Source organism: Colius striatus, chromosome 2 (assembly GCF_028858725.1).
Source record: "Colius striatus isolate bColStr4 chromosome 2, bColStr4.1.hap1, whole genome shotgun sequence".
Lineage (NCBI taxonomy): Eukaryota > Metazoa > Chordata > Aves > Coliiformes > Coliidae > Colius > Colius striatus.
In genome coordinates, this window is record NC_084760.1 from 69,308,600 (window position 1) to 69,335,377 (window position 26,778).

A 26,778-nucleotide genomic window follows, 5' to 3' on the forward strand; every position below is an offset into this window, starting at 1 on the left:
CGAGACTCAGCTTCTGAACCATGTAAAAATGAGTGGCCTAATCAAACCATAGCCATAAAAAAGAAATTGAAAGAAGAACTAAGAGATACCAAGGCCTCAGAGTGCAAGAAGACTGGTAGACAAAGGTGGCTTTCATCCATCCTCTGGACCTGCTCTGATGCTCAGAAAGAAAATTACGATGATGCTCTGTACTCTATGTCTTGAGAAGAGTCCTCAGAGATGGTTTTGCTTTTACATGGGATCCTCATGTAATACTGCTCATAATCTTACAGACTGCTTTCCAACTCTGAAAAGTAGGGAGGAAAAAGTTCCTTAGAGACAACGCTTCTGAACTGCCACATGCATGGTCTCTCTAGCAGAGTCAGATTTATGGTTTCTTTTAGTATTTCATCCTGTGGGTCTTATTTAAGAAGATAACTCTAAACTATATTGTAAGGCCATTGAGGGAAAGCTCCTCTGCTTCAAGATACAGTTCTTTCTTGGCTGTAGAGCTTGGATCAGCAGTGGCTTTTATGCAGTCACACTGAAGAATTCTTAAGGGATAATATAAAGGGTCATTAATAGACATTATCCAGGAAACATTTTGAAATTTTAAAAGAAATCAAGTTCCAAATAGATGAAAGGTGAAACCAAGAGCATCCATAGATGGGAAATTAAAATAAAACCAGCTTTCAGCTACAGTATCTTCTTGCCTACTCTTTTCTAATATTTTCTGCTGATTTTGATTACTTCCATTATTTTCCACAATAGATTCGGTTAATATTGGTTTTGAATTAAAAAGGCAAATTTCACCCAAATTTCAAAACTTCTGTCAGTATTTTTGTGAGTTTTTTTAACCTATGCTCTTCTTCAGAAGCTGTTGTTTTGGTTGAGTGAGCATTTTGTTTCACTGGAAATTAAATGAAAGTATACATTTTCAACTTTTTGACCAACTTTTGTAAAACATGTCCTCAAGGATCCAAACCACACAAATTCCCACTTCCTCTTGAAGTTTCAGCTGCAATGGCTCCATTTCTGTCCTATCCCATCTTTTGTTATTTTTCACTTTGCCTGTTTACTGTTCAACCAACAAAGTGCTTATACGGGGAGCCAAAAATTACGTATTTCTCTTGGACAACAGGCAATTGATTTCCAAGCCATTCTCAGTTATTTTATGCCACTTGAGAGACTTAAATGTTCCAGTAATGCAGAGAGAAGCCATTCAATTTGTGTTACGTAGCACTCTGTTTTTACCATTTATAATAAGGTCTTGTACAAAATTAATGCAGCCGGCAACAGCAACATGTTCTAGAGCATTTTCTGAAGGATTAGCCTATTGGGACAAAGGTCAAAACAAGTAAAGCTGTTTGGGAATATGACTCTCAGAAGTGCTGTACATTGTATTTTATAACAGCGCCCTTTTGGCACCAAACTCATCAGCTGTATTCCTTTGCATCATGTCATCTAAGACTGCCGAGTTTCTCAGTCTCTCAGATGCTGCTTTTCAAAGATCGCTGTGCTCTGGAGAATGATGTTAAATCAGGCTCTGGGATGAGGGCAGATGTCATCACAGCGTCTTGAGAACTCCTCACTCCACTTCCATGGGCCTTTCAGGACTCACTCCCTTCCCTGCTCTGCTGCTGTGTGTGGGATTGGGATGACGTTGCTGAAGGAGAGAGCATAAGGGAGTACAAGGCAGAGAGTGCTCTGGTTTTGTGTTAAATGGACATCAGCAGTGCAATTAAAAAGGCAAACAGACTTCAAACAGAAAAGATTCAGATGTTGTTGATTCAAGGTAATCTAAAAATGACCACAAATACAACTATTTAGAAAAGATTATTTCCTTTCTATATCCCGGTTTACTTAATGCATCTAGGGGCAGTTTTTGCATCGTAAATGTCAGCATCTCTGTTATGTCAGTGAGCTCTAGGCTTTCCTTTTTGTATAACTTACTTACTTTTCATTGACTAGTTGCCAAGTTGACGATGTCTCTTTTTGGTATCTCTTGACTCACATGCCTTCCTGTTCCCAGCTGTCCCAGTATCCTGTCAGAGTGCTGAACAATTAGTTACTTAGGCTATGAAGTTGGTTTATTTGGCTCATTTTCTGTGTTACAGTGCGATGCTGCTATGGCATGAGGATTTAAAAAGCCAGTGGTTTAAACCAATGGCCTAAGGCTGTTATCGCCAGAGAGAAGGGCCATCAGCACGGCCTAACCCCACCCCATCCCTGCCATTTCCAGAGGCCAAAATAACAGCTATTAGAAAAGCATCTTATTCTTGCATGCTTTTTTCTCTGCCTGCACCAACCACTACAAAAATCCATTTCACAGGAGGAAAGATAGCCAGCTTCTCCTCAAAGTTTCATTTTGACTATTCCAAAAAAGTAGCAAGTGGTTCAAGTCACAGCTGAAGAGTACAGGCCGGATATAAATCACATCAGGCCAAGCTTAAGATATCCGCAAGCGATTGCTGTACAGTTCAGACTCTACGGGCCTTTTCACCCAGAACGTCCACTGACGTCAATGGAAATTTTGGGTGATGACAGAGAGCAGTGACAATGTTGACTCCGGCAGTGAAAGCCTTGAGAGCCTAATGTTTATGTTTTCTCTGCTTTAGTTTGTATATGCTGTCCCTCACCACACATGGAATGCCGCAGAAATGCTTGACTGAATTTACCTCAGCACAGCCCTGGGAAATAACAGCAAGCCTCTACCCTTGCACCCCACTGCTGAGCTGAGGAGGGACTGGCCAAGCTCACACTGGGAATTTCTAATAGAGTATCACCATGGGCCTACAATTCAGCCTTACAGCACCCTTTCTGGTGTTTTCCCTGGGAGACTTTGCATCTTTTCAGTAACTGAAGTGTTGTAACATTGCTGGAGGTGCCTCTCCAAACTGCTGCAACCTGCAGGGATTTATCTAATCTGCTTAGGTAACGTTAAATACAAATGTGAGTTTGTGGTTTAAGGGTTTTTAAAAAACAAATTCTATTAATTCAGCTTTTAAAGGCCAACATTAGGCCAACATGTTCATCCGATAATCTAGGCCATGCAGAACATGTTAGGTGTGACTTCAGTACTGGTGCATCTCCCAGGCTATCCTGGACACAGACCCTGCTCCTCAGCACAGCAGCTAGCTGTGCTGGGCAAGGAAAGGGGCTCTGAAGCAGCTTTGACACCTGGGGTGCCATTCCCAAAAGCTGGGGTGCAGGCCCCTGGCCAGTCCAGGGAAAAGCTGTGCTCACAGAAGAGAGAGGCTTTCCCTACAGGCCACAGGGCACCTGGAGCAGCAGCAGCAGCATAGAGTGTCTGTAGAGCTGAGCACTAAGGGATTTACAAATTTTGTATGCATGTGATAAAAGTGAGGAGCAAGAACCTCCAGGAGAGCAGTACCCTTGGGAACACAGGCAGCCCTGGGCCACCTGGTGCAGCGGGAGATACTCAGCAAAGTCTGAATCCATTAGCACTCTGATACTCCAAGCAGTCAGTATTCTGGTTTTGAAGATGGCAGTCATTAGGGACATGGTATAAGCAGTAAAGATCCTGCTGGAGTCAGGGCGCCAGGGCACCTGCTCACCAGCCATTCCACTGGGCTGCAAATACTCGCAAGCAGCAGCAATGCCCAGACCATGCCAACGTGTGCCTTGGATCGGGCCTTTCCTCTTCTCAGTGCTCCTGAATGAACTGGTGATGCAGTGGAGTCCAACAATGGTCATTTTCAGAATGGATGTCCAGCCACAATCACAATGTTAATTGGATTGAAGTAGCTGGTGTGATATTTGCTTTGGGCAGAAAGACAGTTTTAAGGGCAAAGTTGCAGAGCGTTGTTAGGAATTCACTGTTTCATTGTTGGGCTTTTTTCAGTTCTTGAGTAAATAGTCTGGCAACTTGCTGCTGTTCGTTTTGGTCACTTTGCTCCACAGTGCTGTAAGGAAGATGTTGTAGTGCAGTGGAAGTCGGTCTCTTGTCTCAAGTAATGACCGACAGAACAAGAGGAAATGGCCTCAGGTTGCACCAGGGGAGGTTTAGATTGGAGATTAGGAATTTAGATTCTTCACTGAGAGGGTTGGTAGACACACAAACAGGCTTCCCAGGGAGAGGGTGGAGTCCCCAGCCGTGGAGATATTTAAAAGATGCATAGATGAGGTGCTGAGGGACATGGTTTAGTGATGGACTTGGCAGTGTTAGGTAAGTGGCTGGACTTGATGATCTTAAAGGTCTTTTCCAACCAAAACAATTATATGATTCTATGATTCTGAGCTTTGATACAGCTCACTGCCACACTCTGCCTTGCCCTGTCTGCATGTGGCTTTACATGGTGCTGTCAGAGCTGACAGTCCTTTACTTCATTCAGGCATGACACCAGTCCTGATGTAACTTCCCTCCCTCACTCAGATGTTCAAATGGGCCAGCTTCCTCTCACTTGTCCTCCAGCCCTACCCCTAAACACAGCAGGAACCAACCCTCTTTGTGGGCACACCGATAATCCCCAGGCACCTGTGAAGCTTTCATTGCCCTTGCAGCCCCTTCCAGCTTCAGCCTCTGCTGCCACAGAAGGGAAATATCCACACCAAGTACCTCCTGGCCACTGACTTAAATGTAAGGCCAGTCGTGCATGCTACACCAGACCAAGTCAATGACTGCATCTCCTCATGGGCTCAGTAACCAGCTGCTCCATGAAACATAAAGAGCTCATTGCCATGTCTGGCTGATCTTTGGGTGTTTGGAGCTTACATGTAGCAACCATACTATATGTTAATTGTGTAATGCTGATTATCAAGAGGAGTATAAAGCAATGCAGGCTCTGGGTATCTTTAAGGTGTAAAGGCAGAAAGTGTTGAATAACGCACCATGTGATAATTTCAGCTGATTGCTGAGTGCATGTTGTCACACTAAAGGCTGCTTCTTGCCAGCAGTACTTGCTGCATTTTCTAAAATGGCATGTCCCGTCTGGCCTGATGGAAGACCCACAGGTGCCAGCCTGCCTCATGCAGCAAGGTGAAGGGAGACTTTGGAGGGACCATCTGGTCACTGTGGTAGCACATCCCAGGGGGAGCTCAGCTCACTCTGGTGCTTATGGACAGATGTGACTGTGTGGGAAATCTGTTGCAATGTCAGCTCACACTGCCACAGACAGTGCTCTTCCCTAAAGGATCAGCAATGCTCAGCTTTACCTTCTCCTTAACACTTTCCCTCATTTCCCATCAGGAGTAGGGAGCACAACAACAACTCTCCCGCAACAAATAACCTAGATGCAAAGTTCTTCAGTGTGTTTAGTTGCAAAAAATAAATGAAATATTCATCCTAATGCAAACCACCTCCTGCAGCCTTTGTTGCAGTCATGAATTTAAAAGATATAGACTGTATCCTAGGACTGCTGCTCTTCACTGGAAATGGATGGAAGCAGAATGAACAGATTTCATGCCCCATGGCACAGCAAACTGTGGGCTGGAGGACCATCCCACAGGGAAAGCTGCAGACTTTTTACTGTGCTTCTGCAGCCCGAGACTCTCAACCCAGTGTTTTGCTGAGGCAGTTTACAGTACGTGAATCTTCCCTGTGGTTTAATCTTGTTCTTTTAAACTTTTTGTTTTAATGTTAAACAGTCTCTCGTTAAGGCTTCTGAGTGTGTGCTAAAGCTTGTCTTGGACATGTGTATTCAGGTGGTTTGTAAGATTTGTATTATTTGCTTCTTTTGGAGCCATTCTGGTGTATTATGTAAATCCGTGGCTAAGCATTTCCTGGGACCATTTATTGTGCAAATGCCTAGTTTGGCACATGTACAGTGCTGAGCAAAACCAATTGCTGCTCTCTCTATAGTTCAGGGAAGAAAGATCAGCCTGGAGATTTTTTTGTTTCATTTAAGAACAGATAATTTTCTCATTACTTAATCAAAATGAGTTTTTTTGCAAATGAGCTGGAAACTCCCAGAATGGATAGAAGTTTAAAGGCAGAACATCAGTCCCAAATTGCATGTAGAAACAAGTAATGCTCAACAGCAGACATAGACATGTAAAAGTGACAGCCAGACACTGAATTGATTTCTATGGTCATTTCTTGCAATTAGTAACACACTTACAGAAAAATATGCATGGGACAATGGGCATTAACAAGCAACTAGACTATTTTAGATAACATTCATTTCTGAGAAACTGCTCAATCCCTTGGACATTTATTTTTCAGTTTGTATAGTCAGGTAGGTTTGGTCACAAGCCCCAGATCTACCAGTTGCTTTAAGCTTTGGTTCAGGTCTTTCTCTCTGTACTGACCCTGCATGAATTCATCCACAGAGCTGAGGAAAGCAGGCATGGGTACCTGACTCCAGGAACTTCTCCATCCTTTCTTAGTTCCAAGGTTTGGTGTTCTCTGGCCAGGTGCTTGCTTTTCTCCCTGCTGCAAGCTCAGGAGCAGGCTGTGGTTGTGGTTTGCCTGCGTTCCCTCTTGCAGGAAGAAGGTCTGCAAGGGGCTCTGTGGGAGCACAGGGAGTGGGAAGGGGATGTGATTTTTAGGTTTGCCCCCACTGCAGTCCTCCAGACTCCCTCCACAAGGTTGCTGTCAGCCGCTCCTGGAAGGTCAGAACAGACACAGAGCTCCTTGCAGACACCATCACCTGGAGCTCACGAGTTTCAGCAAGGATGGGATGAGTTGTTGAGGTCATAGAAGGACCTGCTACTCTGCAATCCCTCACAAGGAAGCCCCCAAATACTTGGAGCAGGCCATGGGTAGCACTGCCCCATCTCCCACCTCTCTTCTCCAAAATCTGATGTCCCATGAGTTTAAGTGAATTTTACACTGATGGATCATCATGCTGTGCTACTGAACTGTGCTAAAGGAAGGAAACATCAAAACCATTTCCACTTGTGGGGAAACCTCCACCAGCAGTGTTGTCCCTTCACAGATGGTTTGATACCAGCGACTGTGAGGCCATATCCAGCCCTAAACCTCCCATGCTAACAACAGCTGCCCTCTGCCACCTTCCCACAGCTGGGCTCTAGGGGCTGGAGGTCAGCCCTGCAACCCCCTCTGCTTTTCAGCGTGGGCTCCAGGCACACAGAAAGGCAGCATGGAAGGTGGATCTGTACGAGGACATGCCAGGGAGGGATGGAATCCTTACTGGCAGCCGTGAGCCGATGTGCTCGGCCTGGACTGTGGCTCACTAGTGGTCTGGAAGCAGTGTGCCAGTGTGGCACAGCACAGCATAGCACAGGCTGGGAGTGACCTGCTGCTTGACTTTCTTGCCATGTAGACGTGCTCTCAAATTGACCTAACCCTGAAGATGGGAGCAATCAATTTAAAAAGAGACTTTTCCCTGTGAAATTGGATGCCAAAATGGTGCTTTTATGACAGGCTGCACTTGCTATCTTGTCCTTTCTTAGGGCAGAATGCTCCAAGCTTGAGATTTTCTGGTGGTAGCCAAGCATTTCTTCAGCTCTTCTCAGGCACAGAACTGGTAAAGGAAAAATGCCTGATCATGATGAATCACAGATGAATCACTCACTAAAAGCTTTATAGTACCCCACAGCCAGCCATTACTGTGGGCAGTATTAATTAAAGAGACACTTGCAGCATGCCAGCTATTTTCCAGGGGAAAAAGGGACACCCTTTACCTCCAAGTCCAGAAACTAGTGCTGTCACTTGGGCTGATGCTATCTGCCAGACTGCAGTCTCCCGTCAGGCAGGGTATAAGGATAGACCTAAAGGACAGGCTCTGCAGCCCTAGTTCAGTCCCCAGCAGGGTCAAGTACAGGGCATCTCTGAGGAGCCCTGTCCATGGGCCACAGCATGCCTCAGCAGGCAGCCCAGGTCTCAAATCTCTGCCCCGTGGAAGCCGAGGAGGAGTTTGTGGCCTCCAAGCACTGGGAAGCAGCTTAACTGAGCTGCTCCAAATGCACAGGAGGAAAGATGGAGGCAGAGGTATATGGGTGGCATTGTAGGAGCCTCAGACTGACAAGGCAATAAAAGCCATTGCAGGAATTCAATGTTTCTATGAATCCCAGGCAACTCTGCAAAGTGCTGAGGCTGGCAGATTTATTCGCAGCGTTTTATGATCTGGGACGCACCATAGGAGCATCCGAGCAACTGTTCTGCTGGCATGTGAACCTGCAATGACTCAGGAAAAAGGCTCTTGGGGACTGTCTTGATAGGGAACAGGAGCTGGCTAGAAAATAAACATGCGTGAAAAGCAAATCCGCAGCTGTCCAAAGGTGCGGCCTACAAGCAGCCCTCATCCTGCCTCTTTCAAGCACCCAAGGACTTTACCTCTCTGTGCCCTAGCTTACACATCTGTAAAATGGATTTCATGAGCGCTTTACTGCACTGCTTTGAAATCTACCTACCTCAGAGGCTCATTTTGTAATGATTGTCATTCGGGGCTCAAGAAAGAGGAAAGCAGAGGCATAATTTTCTGGGAAACACGTCATATATGTTCCTAGAGAGCATTTGGGAGAAATGCAGTCTTCTGCCTATCTCCATTTGTGAGCATAATGCACAAGGAGGAATGCTGTAGCCCTAACAGGATGAATTAAGAGAAAGTTTTTATTAATTTTTTTTCCAAGGGGAAACATTAATCCTGGTTTTAATTTGCTTCCCTTCTATTAACAGCCAGGGCACCTCATCTGTCTTCTTAGCTTTTGCGTACTGCAACTGACTGGCAAGTCCCCCCAGAAGACATGGCGTGACATTTTAGTCCATGTCTCTCTTTTTCATACAGTAAGCAGAAAGTGTACAACTGTTAACTGCACGTTGGTGCGGGGATTAGCAAAACATGTTTTGCCTGCCAATCTCTAATCAAGAGGCCAGATTCACTGCAGTGGTGGCAGCTTTGCTATGCTCCAGGGAGGTGATGCTCACTCTGCTGAAAATTAAGAGCAATTTAGCCAAATTCAATTTGCAGGTACAGACCTTGCAAGGTCAAAGAAAGAAGCACAGCCTATAAAGAAAAAATATCAGTCACTAGGAGCAACAGCATATCCAAACCTGCTTTGGAGGAGAAGGATCTAGTAGGAACACTGAGACACTGAGAAAATGATAACAAAAGATAACAGTGTGGAAAGGAGAAATAAGGGCTTGTGCAAAGTATTCCTGTAGGATGTGTATTGCTCCCATATATTTTCCACTTTGCTGCATCTTTCCTAAAGATGTAATAGTAGCTTCAATGTCATATTAACCTTTCTGGCATAGGTTTGTTCTGTGGTGAGTATCAAAAGACCAAATACCTGGCCCAGAGGATACTCCTGTGTGTGCTTTTTCTGGTTCTGTCTACCTTTCCTCTTCATGGGTGAGATTATTTTTGTTTTGGAAAATGGAGGCAAAAAGCATTCTTCCCGGTTGTGGCAGATTTTTACACATTCATTTGCATGAGGTTCAAAGCAGCGGAGAAACATTCTGGCTACCTAGCAATGGGTAAAGACAAAACAGGCAGTGGAACGTGAATAGTGGTTAAACATGTACTTGTGAGCTCAGTGGGGGAAAAAAGAGATTTACTGTAATATTTTATTTGCAAGTTTTATTTGACTGCAACACCTGCTTTCAATATGATTAACTCTTACTTGGCATGCAACACTGGCAACTTCTGATTTGCTTCACTGGGGATGCTTGGTTCCAGTGACGAAGGTACTTTGCTAGTGTTGTGCTGGAGACGTGTCTAATGGGGCAGAGCTAATTTGTCATTTGCTGGGTTAATGAAGATACACACTTAAAAGATTGTGAGGAAAAACAAGAAGTAGCACATGAAAGATTAAGAAACCAGCAAATAGTTTAGAGTAAAAATACAAACAGTAAGATGTCTATGCTTTAGGTTTTTCTGTAGTATCTTCATCCCAGTACAGTTCCCATAGTGCTGTAGCAGCTACATGCTGTTCCCAAGTTACAGTACACATTTCTATCAGGTCAAGTTATCAGGGCACCCTGTGACAAGCGGCAAGGAACCAGAACCCCCATTTGGGATAGAGGACTGGCCTCTATCCAGGATATATCCAGGGCTGGCCTCTATGCTAGTCAGGACGTGCTAAGCCCTGTTTGGGAGCTGTTACTGCAGATGGCTTGTGCCACAACAGCAGCAGCAAAGTGAGTTCAGTTGTGCCATGTGGTGCCCACTGCTTTATTTTATACCTACAAGCAGGTTTCTGTTTCTCCCCAGCGCTATTTTCCCATGTAGAGGATGCCCTGAAAGCCAGGCGGCCATTTCCACTCCCAGATGGGCTTTATGAGCTTTACAGCACCCATCCCAGTTGACATCCTGAGGCAGAGGAGAGCAGCCGGGCCACGTGCCTGCCCCTCTTTCTCACCAGCACCCTCCCATTCCCCTGAGCAACGGCAGTGCTGCTGACTGGGGCAAGCAGCCCCCACAGCAGCCCCACAGAGCACATCCACTGCATTACGTTCCTCCTGAAACACTCCCCAACGCCCGTGTGTGCCAGGCTGCAGTTCTCTCTCAGCTCACTTGTAGACCTTCTCCCAGCAGTGTAATCCTTCCTTTTGTTCAGTTATGAGCCTTCAGATGTCTGTGAACATGGACAGGACACTTCTGAGTGGGGGCAAGCTTTGCTTTATTGCTTCTGTGCTGGTTAAGCTAATACAGTTCCCTTCCAGTGTCTTTCCTTTGACGTTTCCATTCCAGTCTTACCTTTGCTGTTGCCTTAGCTAATGCCTTGCATTCATTTTCTTAACCAACTGTTGTGATTGCAATGGAGATCTAGCTCATGACAGCAGAATCGAGGAGAATAGTGCAGAAAGCTAGTTTATCTGAAAAGTATGGCATTATACCCTGCAACATCAAAGCTCCTTGCTGTCTGCTGCCACCTTATCTGGAAACAGCCCGGCAGTTGTAGGAATTTACTCCTGGCATGGAAGATTACACTGAGCTGAGGAGAGATCACCTCAGCAGGATGGCTCTGCAGGATGGCTTCCCTGCCCAGTGGGAGCCACACTCAGCACGGCCTTGGCCCCTAAGTTTTACATCAGTGTTATCCCATGGCCCGTCTGGCCATTGGCCTTACTCAAAGTCCCAGAAGGTCTTTAAAAGCTGCCCAGCAAGTCTGAGGGCTGATGAGCAGCAGTGCCCACTCTTGTGAGTGATGGGAAAGAGCCTGCAGAGGTCTGTGACCAACAGAGCTGTCTGTGTGTGCTCATCTCAACAGCCCCTCTCGGCTCTGGGAACTTATTCCAAAAGCAGGCAGCAGGAGCACGAGGGAGCACCTCTCTACAGGATCCCTGCTTGCTTGCTTTGCAAAGCGCACCCCTGCCACCTCTGTCCACGTTAGCAAACAGCAGGGATTTAGTCCCAGAGAAGAACCCAACAGAGAAGAGTCTGCAGCCTCCAGGCAGCTGGTAACCCTTCCTCTTCACAACAGAGGAGCTAGAGCTACCTGTGCAGCAGGACTGGTTCACCGAAGCCTGAATAAACTGAGGCAGAAGTTGTGTTTTATCCTGGAAATGAGAGAGCTGGGATGCTGGCAGTTAAAGCCTGGGGGGGGGGCGGCTAGTGGTGGTCCTGCCAGAGAGATATACTTCCCCAAGAGCTCTTCCACCACCACTGCACACATGCCCCAGAAGGAGATACCCAATGCCATCTCCTCACTAACCCAGAGGCCACCAGCTTGCTCCAATGTGAGCAAAGGACTCTATGTCCTGCCCTGGGCAGGTAGATGTGCAGGAGTCTGTCCTGTAAAACCTCAAGGAACTGACCTCAGTTCCTTGTCTGTCCTAGGCCTTTGAGAGACTTGGGATCAAGCCTCACATGAGGCTCCACAGCACTGAGCTGGGTTCCAAAGGGCACTGAATTATTTTAGATTGCCCTCCAGATAGGGTGGGCTCTGTTCTTCTTAAAAAGTAGCTTTTTCATTAGCAGATGAGCTTGTTAAAATATTCATAGGCAGGTTCTCCTCATGCAGTCAGGCATGCCTGAAGCACCACAGGACACAAGCCCTGTTTTTTTTGCCAGAGTATCCATAAAACATCAGTATGGTTGCTGAGTACAATGTACCCATGTGGCAAAACTGAAATCACTGGGCAGTGAAAGCAACTGTGCCCAAAATGTTCTGTCAGAATTTAAAGGTGAAGATTGTTTTTTATGGACTGATTGTGTCCCCTGGGTGGGTGTCAGGAGGATGGAGCCAGGCTCTTCTCAGTGATGGCCAATGATAGGACAAGGGGCAATGGGTACAAGCTGAAACATAAGAGATTCCAAAGAAACATAAGGAAAAATGTATTCAGTGTGAGGGTGATGGAGCACTGGAACAGGCTGCCCAGACAGGTTGCTCAGTTTCCTTCTCTGGAAGCATTCAAAACCCACCTGGGCAAGTTCCTGTGTGACCTACTCTAGGTGGCCCGCTCTGGCAGGGGGATATGGACTAGATGATCTTTCAAGGTCCCTTCCAACCTGTAGTTCTGTGTGGATTACAGTGTAGTTTATATCACAGTCCTGTCTTGCTTCTCATAACCTTTATTCACTGGCAACTCTCTTCATCAAACGCCTCCTGGCACAGCTTTGCAAGCTGTGTTATGGAACCAAGGAAAAGTCCTTTTCCCCGATAAGCAGTAGCACATCTGAGGATATAACTAATTGCAAGGGAATTACTGCATGGTTATATAGTTATCCTGGCACAAGAAACATACCACATTCCTCCTAAAGCTCCTCAGACTTTACTGAAGATGCCAGGTCCAAGAAAGCCATCTAACCTGTTTGCCACCCTCACAAGTAGGCCGTAGTTCAGCAGTGGACCCATTTTGGGTGATGGTGTTTTCTGTGCACACGGGCACACATCTGGTAGTGTACTCCACAGCCCTGGGGAGATGCTTCTTTACAACCCCAGCCTGGGTGGGGAAACCTCTGCCATAAGATGGTTTCCTTTGGAAGCTGGAGCCAGCCTACAAGAAGCAATTCAGACTTGGTGAAACAAGCCAAAACAGCTAAAAGGAAGCTTTATTGCATAGACCAGCAAGAAGAGACTCCCAAAGAGGGAAACACATCACAGGGTCCTGATTCATGCCAGAGCAAGGCTCAAATTTTGTCAGAGTGCCTCATGAGAGAGTACTTGAGGGCCTGAGAGGTTCTGCAGGTTTGAAAGCAAGCAAAGGCAGCATAGCTCATGCAACACTTCAGCAGGCTTCAGCCTGCACCCTCAACCTTGCAGGCCGCTGCCCTGCCATGCAGGCAGCCTGGCTGGCAGCCCCTGGCACTGCTGCAGCTTCCACTGGTGTAGCAGATCACAGGAGGGCATTTTTGTCCAGTGGCTGCAGCATGAGCAGGGCCTTTGTTGCCAGACATGGCCCTTTGGCCACTTGCTGCCCACAAGAGCCAAAGGAGTAGGATGACCATGTGCTGTTTCAGGATGCTCACTATGAAGGCACTCATGACAAGAGTAAGATTTCACCTCCTGGTTTCTCCTCTCTCCTCACTCTTTCTTTGCCACCCCTCCCATGTTCACAGCCCCCCACCTGTTCATACCCTGTGCAGGTGCTGGCAGTTGCAGCAGATGCTGAAGCTTTTTTTTCTTACCCTCTTTAAGGTGTGTGCTCCTCTTTTCCTCAAAGGAAGAGGAGCAAGAAAGAAAAGAAACCGGTGTGCTTCTTGCAGACTGTGATTGGCTTGTGTAGTAATGCTGCCTTTCTCTCCTTGTTTTAGGGAGTGCTGCCGATTTTTTGGAGACAATGGCTTGACTTTGAAGGTGTTTTTTACCAAGGCAGCACCCTTTGGTGTTCTTTGGACACTCACAAACTACCTTTACTTACATGCAATAAAGAAAATAAACACTACGGATGTCTCCGTGTTGTTCTGCTGCAACAAAGCTTTTGTGTTCTTGCTTTCATGGATCGTTCTGAGGGACAGGTTCATGGGAGTGAGGGTAAGTGACTCCTTATCTCTGTTCTCCTTCTTCTCCCTCACCCTTCTGCCTTTCCCCTTTGCCAGCCAGGTCGAGCAGTTCCCCATGCAGATGGCCAAGCGAGCGCAGAAACATGTGCAGAGTGGGATCACATCCATCTCTGCAGCCAGACCAGCACTCCTGGGCCCTTGGAGCCCCAGCCCCCCAAGCCTGGTCCGTTTGTGCATTTTCCTGCAGAAAAGAGGTAACTTGCTGCAGAGTATGGCACAAAGGGGAGCTGCTCTCTCCACGCTGCTATGGATGTGTGACAGCCTTTGCTGGCCCCTTCTGGGTGACCATTCCCAGGCTGTGGCGCCACACCTAGTTGTTTCTAACTGCACATTCCTGCAAGCCCCAGCTGCATGCAATACATTTATCATCCTAATCTGTGACTTTAATGAGGCCCTCGCCTTTCTATTTGTGACAGCAGGCTTGCAGGGTGGCATGGTTATCCTATGCATTCATGTCAGTCAGCAGCAGGAGAGGAGAGGAGAGGAGAGGAGAGGAGAGGAGAGGAGAGGAGAGGAGAGGAGAGGAGAGGAGAGGAGAGGAGAGGAGAGGAGAGGAGAGGAGAGGAGAGGAGAGGAGAGGAGAGGAGAGGAGGGGAGAGGTGCACTTGCTGGCCAAAAAGTGTGTGTTGCTGTTGGAGATGGGCATCACACTGGCTCACAGAGACTTGCAGCTGGCCAGGCAGCATGACAGGCAGTGAAGCAGCAGGCTCACTCCCTCTGGGCTGTTCTGCGCTTATACCCTTGGCTGTACACCCCACGTGAACACCTGCTCTGCAGTGGCAACTGAGCTACGTGCATGGGATGCTGTCAGAAAACCCCACGGCTCCCTATGAACCCTGCAGCCATTCTGACAGCCCTCTGCACATAGTGTCCTCTGGCAGCAGAGCCAGGGCCAGGAGTAACTGCAAGGAAACTAGCAAGCACTTATTAATAGCAATAATGGTAGTAGTATCTATTTTCCACGCACCGTTTGAAGAGCTATCTGCTCACACACACAGGCAATGCTTTCAGTGCTCAGAAGAGGTGGCTAGCCCTTGCTGCGTGGAGCAGTCATGAGTTAACTTTTTTGGGAAGTGATACTCTGCTGCAGGAGCGCTTGGCCAGGATTGTGACAGTGGCAGCCAAGAAGCGGCTCTGAGAATCGTTGCAAAATGTACCTGCCAAAAGACCAGCCTGCCCAGCTGGTGTCTGCACTTGCCCACCCGCCTGTCCAGGTAGCTGTACCCTGAAAATGAACCAGCTGAGCTTTATGAGTAGAGAAGCAAGGTTATCCTGAAATGATCCTGGAAGCAGGGAAGTGTCACCATGCTCCTAGCTGGACATGCTGACCATTTTGATAAAAGGAAATAATAATACTCCTGTCTGTGGTGTGCAGCTGTCCTGTGGTACTCCTGGCAGCAGTACTGGTGGGATGCAGGACAGGAGGTGTGATGAGGGCTGACATGCAGCTTACTCCTTGGTCTGCACATGCCATCTCTCACCACCAGATATGGCTGGAATCTAGGGGGAAAGAAGATGACCTGTGTGTAGGGATACCTGCAAAAGCATGCATAGGCCAGGGCATAGATGTTTCTTGTGCTTTCCCAAGTGCACGATTGTGTGTGAAGAGCCAGGGTGGTTAGGCCCTCTCCAGCAGCTTTCTGGCCAGGCTAGGCCTTGTGCAATGGCCGGTGAGAGGCACTGGGGGACTAATCCTTCTCTGGATCCCCTGCTTTGCAAAGGGACAGAAGGAGTGGAGAGAACAGAGAAGCAGACCCAAGCCATGTTGTCTCAGCCATGTGCAGCTGTCCTTTGTTTCTTATCAGCCCTGCCTTGGGAACGGCTGACTCATTCAAAAACCAGCGGCAAGGAGGCAGAGATGCAGAGTAGGGGGCCAGGGTGATGGGGGCCATGGGATACTCCTGCCATGCATCACAGCCCCTCACTGTGGCATCTGGCACTGTCTAAAGGGGTAGCAGGCTAAGGCTTCCTGAGAAGCCATGTCCATGGCCAAGGAGGAACGTGGCTATCTCCCATCATGGTGACAGGCCACCAAGGGGCCTGGGCACAGGGGGAAAGGGACTCACAAGAGAACTGAGCTATTTACTTTGGGCAGATGTGGCATCCTGATGTGACAAAATGTGAGTGAGGAGGTGCCTGCCCCCATGGGCTTTCAGGGTATGTGAGAGCATAGCAGTCCTGCCCCCAGCTTCATGTGGCATAGGGGAAGTGCTGGGGACATGCCTGTCTGCAGAGGGACAGGGCATGAAGTCTGTCAGCGAGATACATTTTTCTCCCTCTGCTAAGCAGCTCACATGAGAAGCAACCAGCAGTGAGAGTGGCACTGCCTGGCATGCTGAAGGTAGCCTCAGGATGAACCCCAACACAAGACTCTCTTCCTGGGACTGGGAACCAGGAGGAGGGACAGCTGCTGATGTTTCTTCAGGAGTGACTGAGAGACTGTGAACCAGCACACGGCACAGCCCTGGTCCTTTGGGGCCATGGTGTGTCAGAGCTGCTGACCCTTTTAGAAGCAGACCTTGAGGAGATATGTGACAGATGAAGCTGACATGGAGACAGTGCTTTGGACAGTGCCTTGCTCTGTGGCAAGCAAGACCCGTCCCACACTCCCTCTTCATCCCCATGGCAGTGTGGCAGTGGATAGTGCCACAGCAAAACTCTGGCTGCACATTGGGATGTCCCTGTTCTGAGACACCAGAGAAGACCCTTTTTCCCTCCCTGTACCCAGAGCACAGTGTGTCCAACTGATCTGCAAGCTGCTGTGTTGCTTTCAGAGGACAGACATGTGTGATGAAGCTGTGTGTGTGATGAAGCTGTGGGAGCCCCTCTGGAAGCCCTGCAGTACTGAGATGCTGGTGGCTATGGCCTGGCAGGGTGCAGGTGGCCTATCCCTGCTGCTAATGGCCCGCTGACTCAGCAGGCTGGAATGACATGGCTGCACATTGACAGGTGAGGCCAAGGCTCCTCTGACACTGGTAACACGCTTGACAGGAGAGGCACGGACTTCTACCCCAGCAAAACTGTTTGCAGGCTGCACTTATTTGCTTTGATGTTGGACTTTGGTATCTTCCTTCATGAATAAACCAGCTCAGAATCCAAGAGAATCGTCGCTTGCAAGTACCTCCTGTGCACATGATTATAAAGCACACCTGCCAGCGGGCCATGGCCATAAGGATAGTAACACATCCCAAATCGTATTCTTCCTTTCCAGCCAGGCAGAGACACAGCCTCCTGGAGTGCACCAGGCCCCGACACGGACACAGGAGCAGATGCTGCAGGAAACGCTGCATCTTCCCTTCTGCTCTGTAGCACGTGTGGTGTGGGTTGGAGTTGCCATAAGGCTGAGCTTTTGCCACTCTACAAAGAGCCATACTGAGTCAGAGCAAAGGTGTGCCTGTCCCAGGAGCCTGGCTCCAGCAGTTGCCTGTAGTGGGCACCCAGAAAAATATATCTAACCAGGAAAAGCCTATAATGATATTATTTCCTCATGAGACTTTCCAGCCTCCAGCAATTTAAGGCTCAAGGACTTCCTGAGATGGAAGTGATGTTCCTACAGTTAATAGCCCTTGATTGATTTTTTTCTTTTCTTACCTGAATTTATCCTTGGAAACTTTTTACGTCCACAGTGTGCAACAGCAAAGCACATATATGGCTGACATGTATGTTGGGTGAAGACAAACCTCCTTTTTGTTGTTCCACACCTGCCCCATGTGAGGCTTTTTCCTTGCACCTCTGAAGCCATGCAAGAGTGTCTGAATTTTTATTTGACAAGCACTAGCAGCATGCAGACATGACAGAACTGCTGAGAACTGCTGAGGTCCTTCAGTCCTGCCTATCTGAAACAGTCCTCCACTGCTATAGAGCCATGCAGCAGGGGTTTTTCTCTCCTTGCCTTAAGAATGACCCTGTCCAGGACTGCAGGGCCCAGTCCCATCACCACCAAACTTTGCTTTATAAATGATGCTCCACAGCTGTGCCTGGAGACATCAAATGCCAATGGGGCTGCAAGCTGTGTCTGAACCTCTCCGAATCTGCAGCGTGCACAGACAGCCTTTGCAGTTTGCCCCGAGCTCCACTCTGATCAGGTCATCAATCAACATCTTCAGAACCTACTGCCCCTTACCTGGGCTGAGCAGCTGGGGGAGACCCTGGCCCTCCCCAGCCTGACAGAGCTGTGTTCCTGCAGCATCTCCAACAGCAGTCCAGCACTTTCTAGACTCAAGCGCCTTTGTGTTGGAATGCAGCTGTGTTTCCCAGGCAGTGTCAACTTCTGCTGACATGGGTTTTTCTCTACCCTTACATCACCCTGCTGTTCTACAGCAACACCTTGGGAGCAATTGATGCCCTTTGGTTTGCAAAAATGGTGCTTTTTTTCTGTTAGAGGAAATTGGAGATGGTGATGACAGCGTGCAGGAGGGATCTGCTGGGTGATGGTCTGTAGAAGCTTTATAGGTGCTCCCTGGCACCAGCCTCAGCTCAACCCAAGGAAGAGTCTGCTGGTGCTGCCAGGATGAGAACATGCAGCCTGTAAAGGAGTCCCCCTCACCCACTGCAGCTCACTGTTCAGGCAGCAGAGCTTGGCACACAGGCTTTCCCCCCAGCAGCCTTAGCATCAATGGTGGTGGATGGGAAAAGTGAGAGAAGGCTGTTGTTCTTGGATGTGTAGGCATCTGTAGCCTGTGGACGAGGCTTGAAAGCCCAGTCTGGAGAGGGGACAGGTGACTGGTACTGCGCTAACTTTGGGTCAAAATAAACTCATTTATCTCAGTGATCTTAGAAGCACCACCATGACTGCAGCCAAAAGGGATGTGATCTGAGCAGGGTGTTTCTTACACCCCTGCAGAGCTAGGAAGCATGGAGCATGCAGAAAACCCTTTTCATCCCAGAATTAGCACCTGGAGAGGCTTGAAGTATCTGTCTGGAGAGTCCTAGAGAAGCCAGGAGCCTCTTGCTGACCCTGCTGAAGCAGGCCTCTGTGCACACCACCTCCTTCTGGATGCCCTCCCTCAGGCATTGCTGTGTTTGACTGTCTGGCGCAACCTCTCGAATCTCTAAAATGACATATCTGAACAGGAAAGTAGTTGTGTTAGTTTTACTCCCCTGTTTATTTCAAAACACATTTTCCTTCAAAACCTTTACAGGACTCAGAGGCTTTCTTGCAAGTGCCGAGGCAATTACTACTTGTGTATTACTGTCACACACAGGCTGCAGAGACCCACAGAGGGGGATGCTCAGTGGCAGAGATGAAATCCTCAGTTCAGCTCAGTTGGAGGCACTGGGCCCTGCAGTCTGGCACTCTCCCCAAGGCCGCTGCTCCTTCACAGCTCTGCCTGCAGCCTCCCTGCAGCCAGGGAAGCAGTGAGGGGAGGCAGCAGTGGCTCAGTGGCTTCTCACCAACCTGGGCTTGCGATTAGTTTTCTACATCAGCAGATGATGCAGACATACTGCCCTCTCATTTAAAGCTGTTCTCATGTTTTTCTGTGTTGGGAGTTGTCCAGTAACGCTTTGTTGCTTGCTTTCTTTGTCTCCAACCAGATCGTGGCTGCTATATTTGCCATTGCAGGGATAGTTATGATGACGTATGCTGATGGGTTTCACAGCCACTCTGTAATTGGGATAGCCCTGGTGGTGGGCTCTGCCTCAATGTCTGCTCTCTACAAGGTAAGCACACCTGGACCTTTCCCCCCCTAGAAAGATGCCAGTCACTCTTGTCACTCACTTTCACTGTTCCTTCTTACTTGCAAACCTTCAGGCAATTCAGTGCCATGTGCCCTTTGTGGAGCTCTGCCATAAACACACTGACTCTGCAACACTGCATTCAGGTGTTCACTTGCTTTAATGTCTGCCCTCACTTAGGATAAAAACTCCTTTCTCCTGGGAAGAGTCTTCTCTAATGCCCACAGGAGGCACATGCAGTGTGCAGATCACACCCCCAACTCAGATGTGTGGGCTGGGATGAGGTGTTGACATCTCCATCTGGTCTAATGAATTGCACCCTACCAGTTCTCCGCAAAAATTGGCCAGGCAAGCCCTGGAGCCTTAACAGAAGCAAGACTCACCACACTGAGAAGCATCTGTCTGCATCCCTCAGTGTTGCTGTGCTGCAATGCTTTCTGCTCACTTTTTTCTGATCAGCCTGTCTTGCATAAGGGGAGGTCATGAAGTTCATACAGCTCTTTCCTCCAAAGGAGAATTTCCTTGCAAAACCAGAGCTGTGGCCCTCCAGACCCAAGGAGACACCATGGCTCTTGAGTCATCTGTGGGCAGGCAGGGTTATCCAAGGCGATAGCCTAGCTTGTGCCCCTCTCACGGAGGTCCTAGCATGGGGAGGTGATGCTGGCCATCTCATCAAGATGTCACTCTGCAGTGTGCCCGTGTGTGAGGACAGATGGAGCTATGCCGCTGCTTCTGCAAGTGAATGCTGCTCTGCCTTTGTTGCTGCTCCTCTGTATTTACTTTCCACAGCCTGGCTTGTGGTCTCCATGGGTTGTGCATGCCAAAGAGACAGGCAGATCTGCGGGCAGAGAAGCTGCCCGATGTATAGCAGAACCACCTCAAACTGCCTTCCTGCCCCAGGGCAACACGCTGTCCTTGGGTGGCAAATGAGGAGCAAGTGACTCTCAGGACATTTTGCTCCATTATGCAGTGCAGCAGCGGGTTAGTGAAGGCTGCAAGAGGTTGGAAGTGGGCAGCAGCCCCACAATCACAGCAGCCCTACAGGGCTCTAGGCAGACAAAGGGAAGAGGCAGCTGACAGTGGCGAGGGGCCTTGCCATCCCAGCACAAACCAGTAAGTCAGAGTTGATCAGCTCTCCTGGTTGGCAGCCTGTGGCAGAGGAAAGCTGTACCCAAAGCCCACAGGATCCACCAGATCCTCTGCAGTTCTGCAGGGGAAGACTAATGCAGACCAGACTCATTTGCACTCTGAATGGGCTGCTTACATCCCTCATTTCCTCTCTCCTTAGCCCTTCTCCCACTAGCAAACCAAAGCTCTTAAATCCCTCCCTGCAGTCTCCAATAGCCAGGCTGCATCTGGGGCTGCAGGGCTGTTGCTGTGCTCTCTGCCTTCTGGGACAAGGTCCCAAGGAGCAGTGGCCCAGTGGCCTGGCGTTGGGAGGCAGGGACAGGCAGGCTGTGGGGCACACAGGATGGGGGGTGAGGACAGCCAGGCAGCACTGTGCTTCCTCACCACTGCAGCACTCCCTGGGTGGCAGCTCAAGGGCTGGACCAGTGATGCAGCCAGACCTCACCCGTTGCTTCCTCTCCTCCCACTACTCTCCTCCACCAAATCTTCTGCTTTTAATGTCGATTTTTCCAGAGGTCTTCCTGAAGGGAGAGTGCAGAAAAAAAGACCAAAGGGTCTAGACTAGAGTGAGTGACTTTCCCTTTCAGGAGGTGCATGGCCAAAGGCACTGAGTCCTCCTCCCACGTGGGCTCATTTGGCAGCTGCCCTTGCCTGTGCTCTGGAGGTGCCAGGAGGGGGATGGCCAGGGCACATAAACTGCTCTCCACAGCTTCATGAGCTGCCATCTCAAGAGCCTGGCAAGCACCACACAGAGGTGCTGACTGGCACTGCTGGGCACCCAGCCCTTGGTCCCCACCACTGGCCAGGATGCTGGGAGCCACTGAAGCCAGGACACCAGCCCTCCAGAGGAGCGGTGCAAGAAAGTTAAAACCATGTGTTTTCCTCTTGTAGGTTTTATTCAAACTTCTTTTGGGCAGTGCTAAATTTGGAGAAGCTGCCTTATTCCTGTCTGTGTTAGCTGTCTTCAACGTCCTCTTCGTTACCTGTATTCCTGTCATCCTTTATTTTACCAAAGTGGAGTACTGGAGCTCTTTTGACATTGTTCCTTGGGGAAACCTCTGCGGATTTTCGATCCTCTTATTGAGTGAGTACACAGGATGCTCTCACACTGCTTGGGGTGGAGGAGGGTGCCAGTAACTGGCCACTGGGGGAAGCTCCACACTTCTGACACATTGGAGCTGTTTTCCCTTTTTCTTAACCTAATTATTAGATTGAGAAGCCATGCAGAGGGCCCACTCTTAGGCAGCAATGTAGACCTTGCTCCTGCTGTTATTGCCAAGCCAAAATGCTGGGACCCTCATGAGAAGGTGCTGCGAGACTAAACTGTAAAGCTTGGCCTAAGTTCTGCTTGGGAATTGTGTCACTTGCCTGGGTTGTGGCAGGGCACAGCCTGGGCTCACCTGTAAGCAGGGCAGGCCAGACTAGCCTCTGGCACTTCTGCTAACTTCACCAACAGCTCATTGCTATTTCTAAAGAGCAGGAAACCTGAAAAAGTAGCATTGCATGGTGCTAATGGGCATTTGGCCAGTGGCACTCCTCTCATCTGCTGCCACTGCTGCACCAGCAAGGGAACCTAGCTAGGGAAGAATGCCAACTCTCAGCTCAGATCATTCATTGCCATCAGAAATATGATGTTGTTCCCTGTTAAACTAGGTGCATTGACTCTGCTGCCACAGTTGGTCCCTAAACTGGATGATGGCATCACATGTCCTAAAACATTCCTTTTGTTTTCTACTGGAAGTAGTCCTTCTCCATCCCTGTCTTGAGTTCCAGCTTCTGAACAGTCACAATGCTTGACTCTGGAAGTACCTCCACTTTCCTTACCAGTGGATTCAGTGGAAGGTGTGTGTAAGCAAGTAGTGCAAGACTTGGCAAGCAGTTGCTGGGTATGCAATGTGTAGGTACACACAGCACACAGACGGTTGTTCACAGCCATCTTCCAGGAATAACAACAAGAGTTAATACGCTCCGTGTGTTCAAATATGTTCTATTGGAACAATATACAGGGGGAGTAATAAAGCACCAATATTTCAAGTGATGTTGCCTCTCCCTAGATTCACTGTAATAAAAGGTGTTTTCTTTTTCTCCTTCAGCATTCAATATTCTACTAAATTTTGGGATCGCTATTACCTACCCCACCTTGATTTCTCTTGGAATTGTACTGAGTGTCCCAGTGAATGCAGGTAAGATTTCCTGCCTTTTGCATCTCAGTGAGTACATTACATCTGTGGCCTTTCAAACACACAACAAGAATAAAAGCTTGATTAGATGTGTTCTGCAATCTCCTCTCAAAGACTTACGGAGATGCCACTGATTAAAAATGTACACTTTATGTGTTAAATATGTACTGCCTGAAGAAGCCTGGATATACTGACAAACAATGTAGATTAGAAGTCACTTGTCTCTGGGCTAGGATGAAAACTCAGGGGTGAAGTAGAAATCAATCTTTAATGATTTCTTCAAGGCAGAATTAACACCAAATAGAAGCAAATAAAATTGCTCATATTTTAGAGCAAATATGTACTAGTAATTCTGCTTGCCTTGGTAAATAACATTGCAGGTGTTTCTCAAGAGTACTGGACAATTCCATTTTGGGCACAGCTTGGTATATTTATCTGTCAGTTTTCTGAAATTTATCAAAAGGAGCTGCTGTGCCAGGGAAGGGAAATGCTCCCTGTTCTGTGTACCAGGACCTCAGTGGGAGTTCTCGTGCTGTTGGTCAGCGGGGGAGATGGTGCTGCTGCAGGCAACAACCACGGCCCTCTGGCACCCCGAGCCCACAGGCCGGCTCGGCCTGATCTGAAGGGGCCATACCCTGCTGTAAACCAGCAGGAAGGGTGGTCTCTCTGCCACCATCACCTCCATGGCCATGTTCTCCTGCCACAGCCAGCCTTCAGTGCTGAGAAGGTGAGAAGGGGGGAAGGGGATACTGCCCTAATGCTTCATCCCACTTAATAACACCCGTTCAATGTCCTGCACAGTTGTCGATCACTACACGAGCGAAATTGTCTTCAACAGCGTCCGGGTAATCGCCATCATCATTATTGGCCTGGGCTTCCTCCTGTTGCTCTTGCCAGAGGAGTGGGATGTCTGGGTAATAAAACTCCTCACGCGCCTCAAAGTCCGGAAGAAGGAGGAAATCCCCGAAGGGAATGGAGACGTTGCTTCAGGACTGCCTAACAAAAGCCGGAGAACTCGCCCTTCCATGTCCTCCTTTGCTCATTAAATGCTCTTTTTACCAAAACTTTGTGGTTAACCTTAAATATGAGGTCTTTTCTTGGGAAGAAGCACACCTGTCCAACACGGTGTACATACCTGTACAGTTTTGATATGATCACCATCTAAGGCATCGAGTCTTGGCATGTCCAGTTTGCTTGTACTTTTTTTCACATCAGACCTTTCACTTAAGTAGTACACTGAAAAAAAAAAAAAACAACAAGAAACCAACAAAACTGCAAACCAAGAACCTCTCTCTCTTTTTAAATGAATGTAATATATAGTAAAAATATATTTGCATAGCTTATTTTAAAGAATGATTTTCATGAAAAGCAGGGCAGACATTTTGAGCATTAGGTACCGGATGATGCATTGCACACTGTGATTTAAAAGAAACAAACGCTATGCTACATCACACATTTATTTTTGACTAGAGCTGTACTCTGAAAGTTTTCAAGGAACAAAAAGGGAATCTTTTCAGGGATGGGAAGATTGGAGGGAAGAGTAGAAGGAAGGAGGTTTGGAAATCACTCTACACAGAAGAGCGCATGTTGCGCTGCAACCAGGAGCGAATTCAAGCGCTAAAAATGCTTGCACTGAAGCACTAGAGAGAAAGCAGTCTAGAGCCCCAATCTCCTTATTCTGCACATGACTGTAGTCCACGTTTAAAATCATGCAAGAGAAATCCAGTGCCTTCTACAGAACTCTTGTCTTTATCCACGCAGAACCAGGTCCTGTCACGAGGCACTTGCAGTGGCAGGGCTCAGGCTGGCGGCCCTGAGGGAACCCAAACTCCCACCCACATCAGGTCATGCTCCCCACATAGGTGCCGTGGCTTCTGTGTGGCCTGGGGGGGCTGCAAGCTTGCATGGAGGAGATCCAATTCTCGTCTGACTTGCACGAGTTTTAAGCCCATGTGGAGCTGCTCTTGGTTAACACCAGCGTGAGGAAGGGCAAGTCTTGGTCATGGGTGGGACGGTGTGGCCAAAAGTGATCAATGACCAAAGGGGCTGGCAAGAGCGTGGTGGCTGACGTACAGTCTGAGAGCACGGACTAAGGGGGTGAATCACCAGTTGCTTTTACTCCATAATTGTGAGTGTTAAGAGTTAAAAATGTAAGATATTTACATCAAATGTAACACTTTTTATGAAACTTGTAAGCACCAGGATGTTTACTTACGCGATTTTGGTTCGCCATTAAATTTCTATCTGTGATAGATCACATGCTATGTAAAAAGGGGGGGGGGGGGGGTTGGGAGGAAGGCTATAGTTTACTATTTTTAAAGTTTACATTGTTGCATACAAAATTAAAAGTGTTCTTTTGAACTGCTGCCATAGCCTAAGGGTACCTGCTGCCACTGAGGTCCTCTTTATCTCAGGCAGGGGTGACGTCCACTTCAAAACATTTTAGCAAATCAACTTCAGAGTCCATTATCTGTTTGGCAAAGATAAATAATAAAATATTTTAGTCTCAGCCTTGGTCAGTGCTATCTGTTTCCTTCTCTTGACAGCATCTTTATTTCAGTTTTACTGTGGGCAGTGTTTGTCCAAAGCGATCAGAAAAGAGAGACAATGACCACCAAAGCAACCAAGGCTGCAACTCAGTGCACTGCTTGTCTGTTCTCTACAGCAAAGTCTGCTCCCTGCACAAATCCATCTGCAGGGCTGATGTTGGCCTTCAGTCAGGAAACACATGTCCAGCAGAAATTAGAGCAAAGGAGAGGCTGATCTTCCTTTGAAACCATCGGTGAGCAGCCATACATGCGTATGCTGACAGGCATAGAGGGGCTATGGATGGGACAGGAGTTGATATATTAATAATCAGTCTGGGCTGTGTGTCTGTTCCCTACATATGCCATTCATGACCAACCAGACACCAAAGACCTGCTGACAGAGATTACACACAGGCAAAAATCTGAGGCTATGGGAAGCTGCTCACAACCACTGTCTCGTTCAGTGAGAATGTTAAATCGGTTTCTTTAGGAAGCAGGGGACAGTAAGGCATGGGACAGTAGCAGAGGTACAACTCTAATAACTGGTTTGAAAGGCACACACGGAGACTTGATCCAAAAGCTCCCAGATTAGTTACTCCATCTTCAGGTACATCATTTTGGGAGGTTGTTTAGTCTGAAGAAGAGGAGGCTGGGTGGAGACATGATCACTCTCTACAACTACCTGAAAGGAGGCTGTAGCGAGGTGGGAGTTGGTCTCTTCTCCCAAGTAACGAGTGATAGGACAAGAGGAAAGGGCCTCAAATTGCACCAGGGGAGGTTTAGAGAGAACTTTTTCACTGAGAGGGTTGTTAGACACAGGAATGGGCTGCCCAGGGAAGTGGTGGAGTCATTACCCATGGAGATATTTAAAAACTCTGTAGATGAGGTGCTGAGGGACACAGCTTAGTGGTGGGCTTGGCAGTGAGGAGAGTGATTGGATTTGAGGATCTTTAATGTCTTTTCCAACCAAAACAATTCTATGATTCTATAAAGGCCTGTATGAACCCTACACAGCTCTGCAGAAGAGAGTAACACAAGCCTGGAACCAGCACTTTTAGCCCACCCCTGGCCACCTCAAACATCCTCCTGCAGCAGAACTGCATGTCCCTGTAGCATCAGGCCTTGCTTCCCGGTGTCTTTGAAGTTGATCTCCTGCATCTTCCCTGTGTGACTCCTGCCTGTGCACCCTTGTTCAAAGGCTGACCTGAATTGGCAGCATTCTGCCCCAACTCAGCCCTCACAAAATGTCTTGGTCCCTCCAGCAAAGGCAGAGAATAGTAACAATCCACTGGGCTTGTTAAAACGGGAAGTTGGGAAAAAAAAGAACCAAAAATCTCTCAGGAAAGTAAATGGCATCACCAGACCACATTCCAGCTGCCAGCTTTGGCTGACACAAAATACAGCAATGAGGAG

General features: G+C 48.1%; 1 protein-coding gene across 1 annotated transcript in view; it reads left to right on the plus strand.

Moving 5' to 3' along the window:
• The window catches only part of LOC104553903 (solute carrier family 35 member F3), a 63,465-nt gene extending 38,372 nt beyond the window's left edge, over positions 1 to 25,093 (plus strand). Inside the window, exons 3-7 of the mRNA XM_061989762.1 lie at positions 13,605 to 13,824; positions 19,389 to 19,514; positions 21,549 to 21,741; positions 22,751 to 22,840; positions 23,639 to 25,093. Coding sequence (XP_061845746.1) covers positions 13,605 to 13,824; positions 19,389 to 19,514; positions 21,549 to 21,741; positions 22,751 to 22,840; positions 23,639 to 23,883 — 874 coding nt within the window. The 3' untranslated portion in view covers positions 23,884 to 25,093. The remainder of the gene's footprint in view (positions 1 to 13,604; positions 13,825 to 19,388; positions 19,515 to 21,548; positions 21,742 to 22,750; positions 22,841 to 23,638) is intronic.
• The last annotated feature ends 1,685 nt before the right edge of the window (positions 25,094 to 26,778 follow it).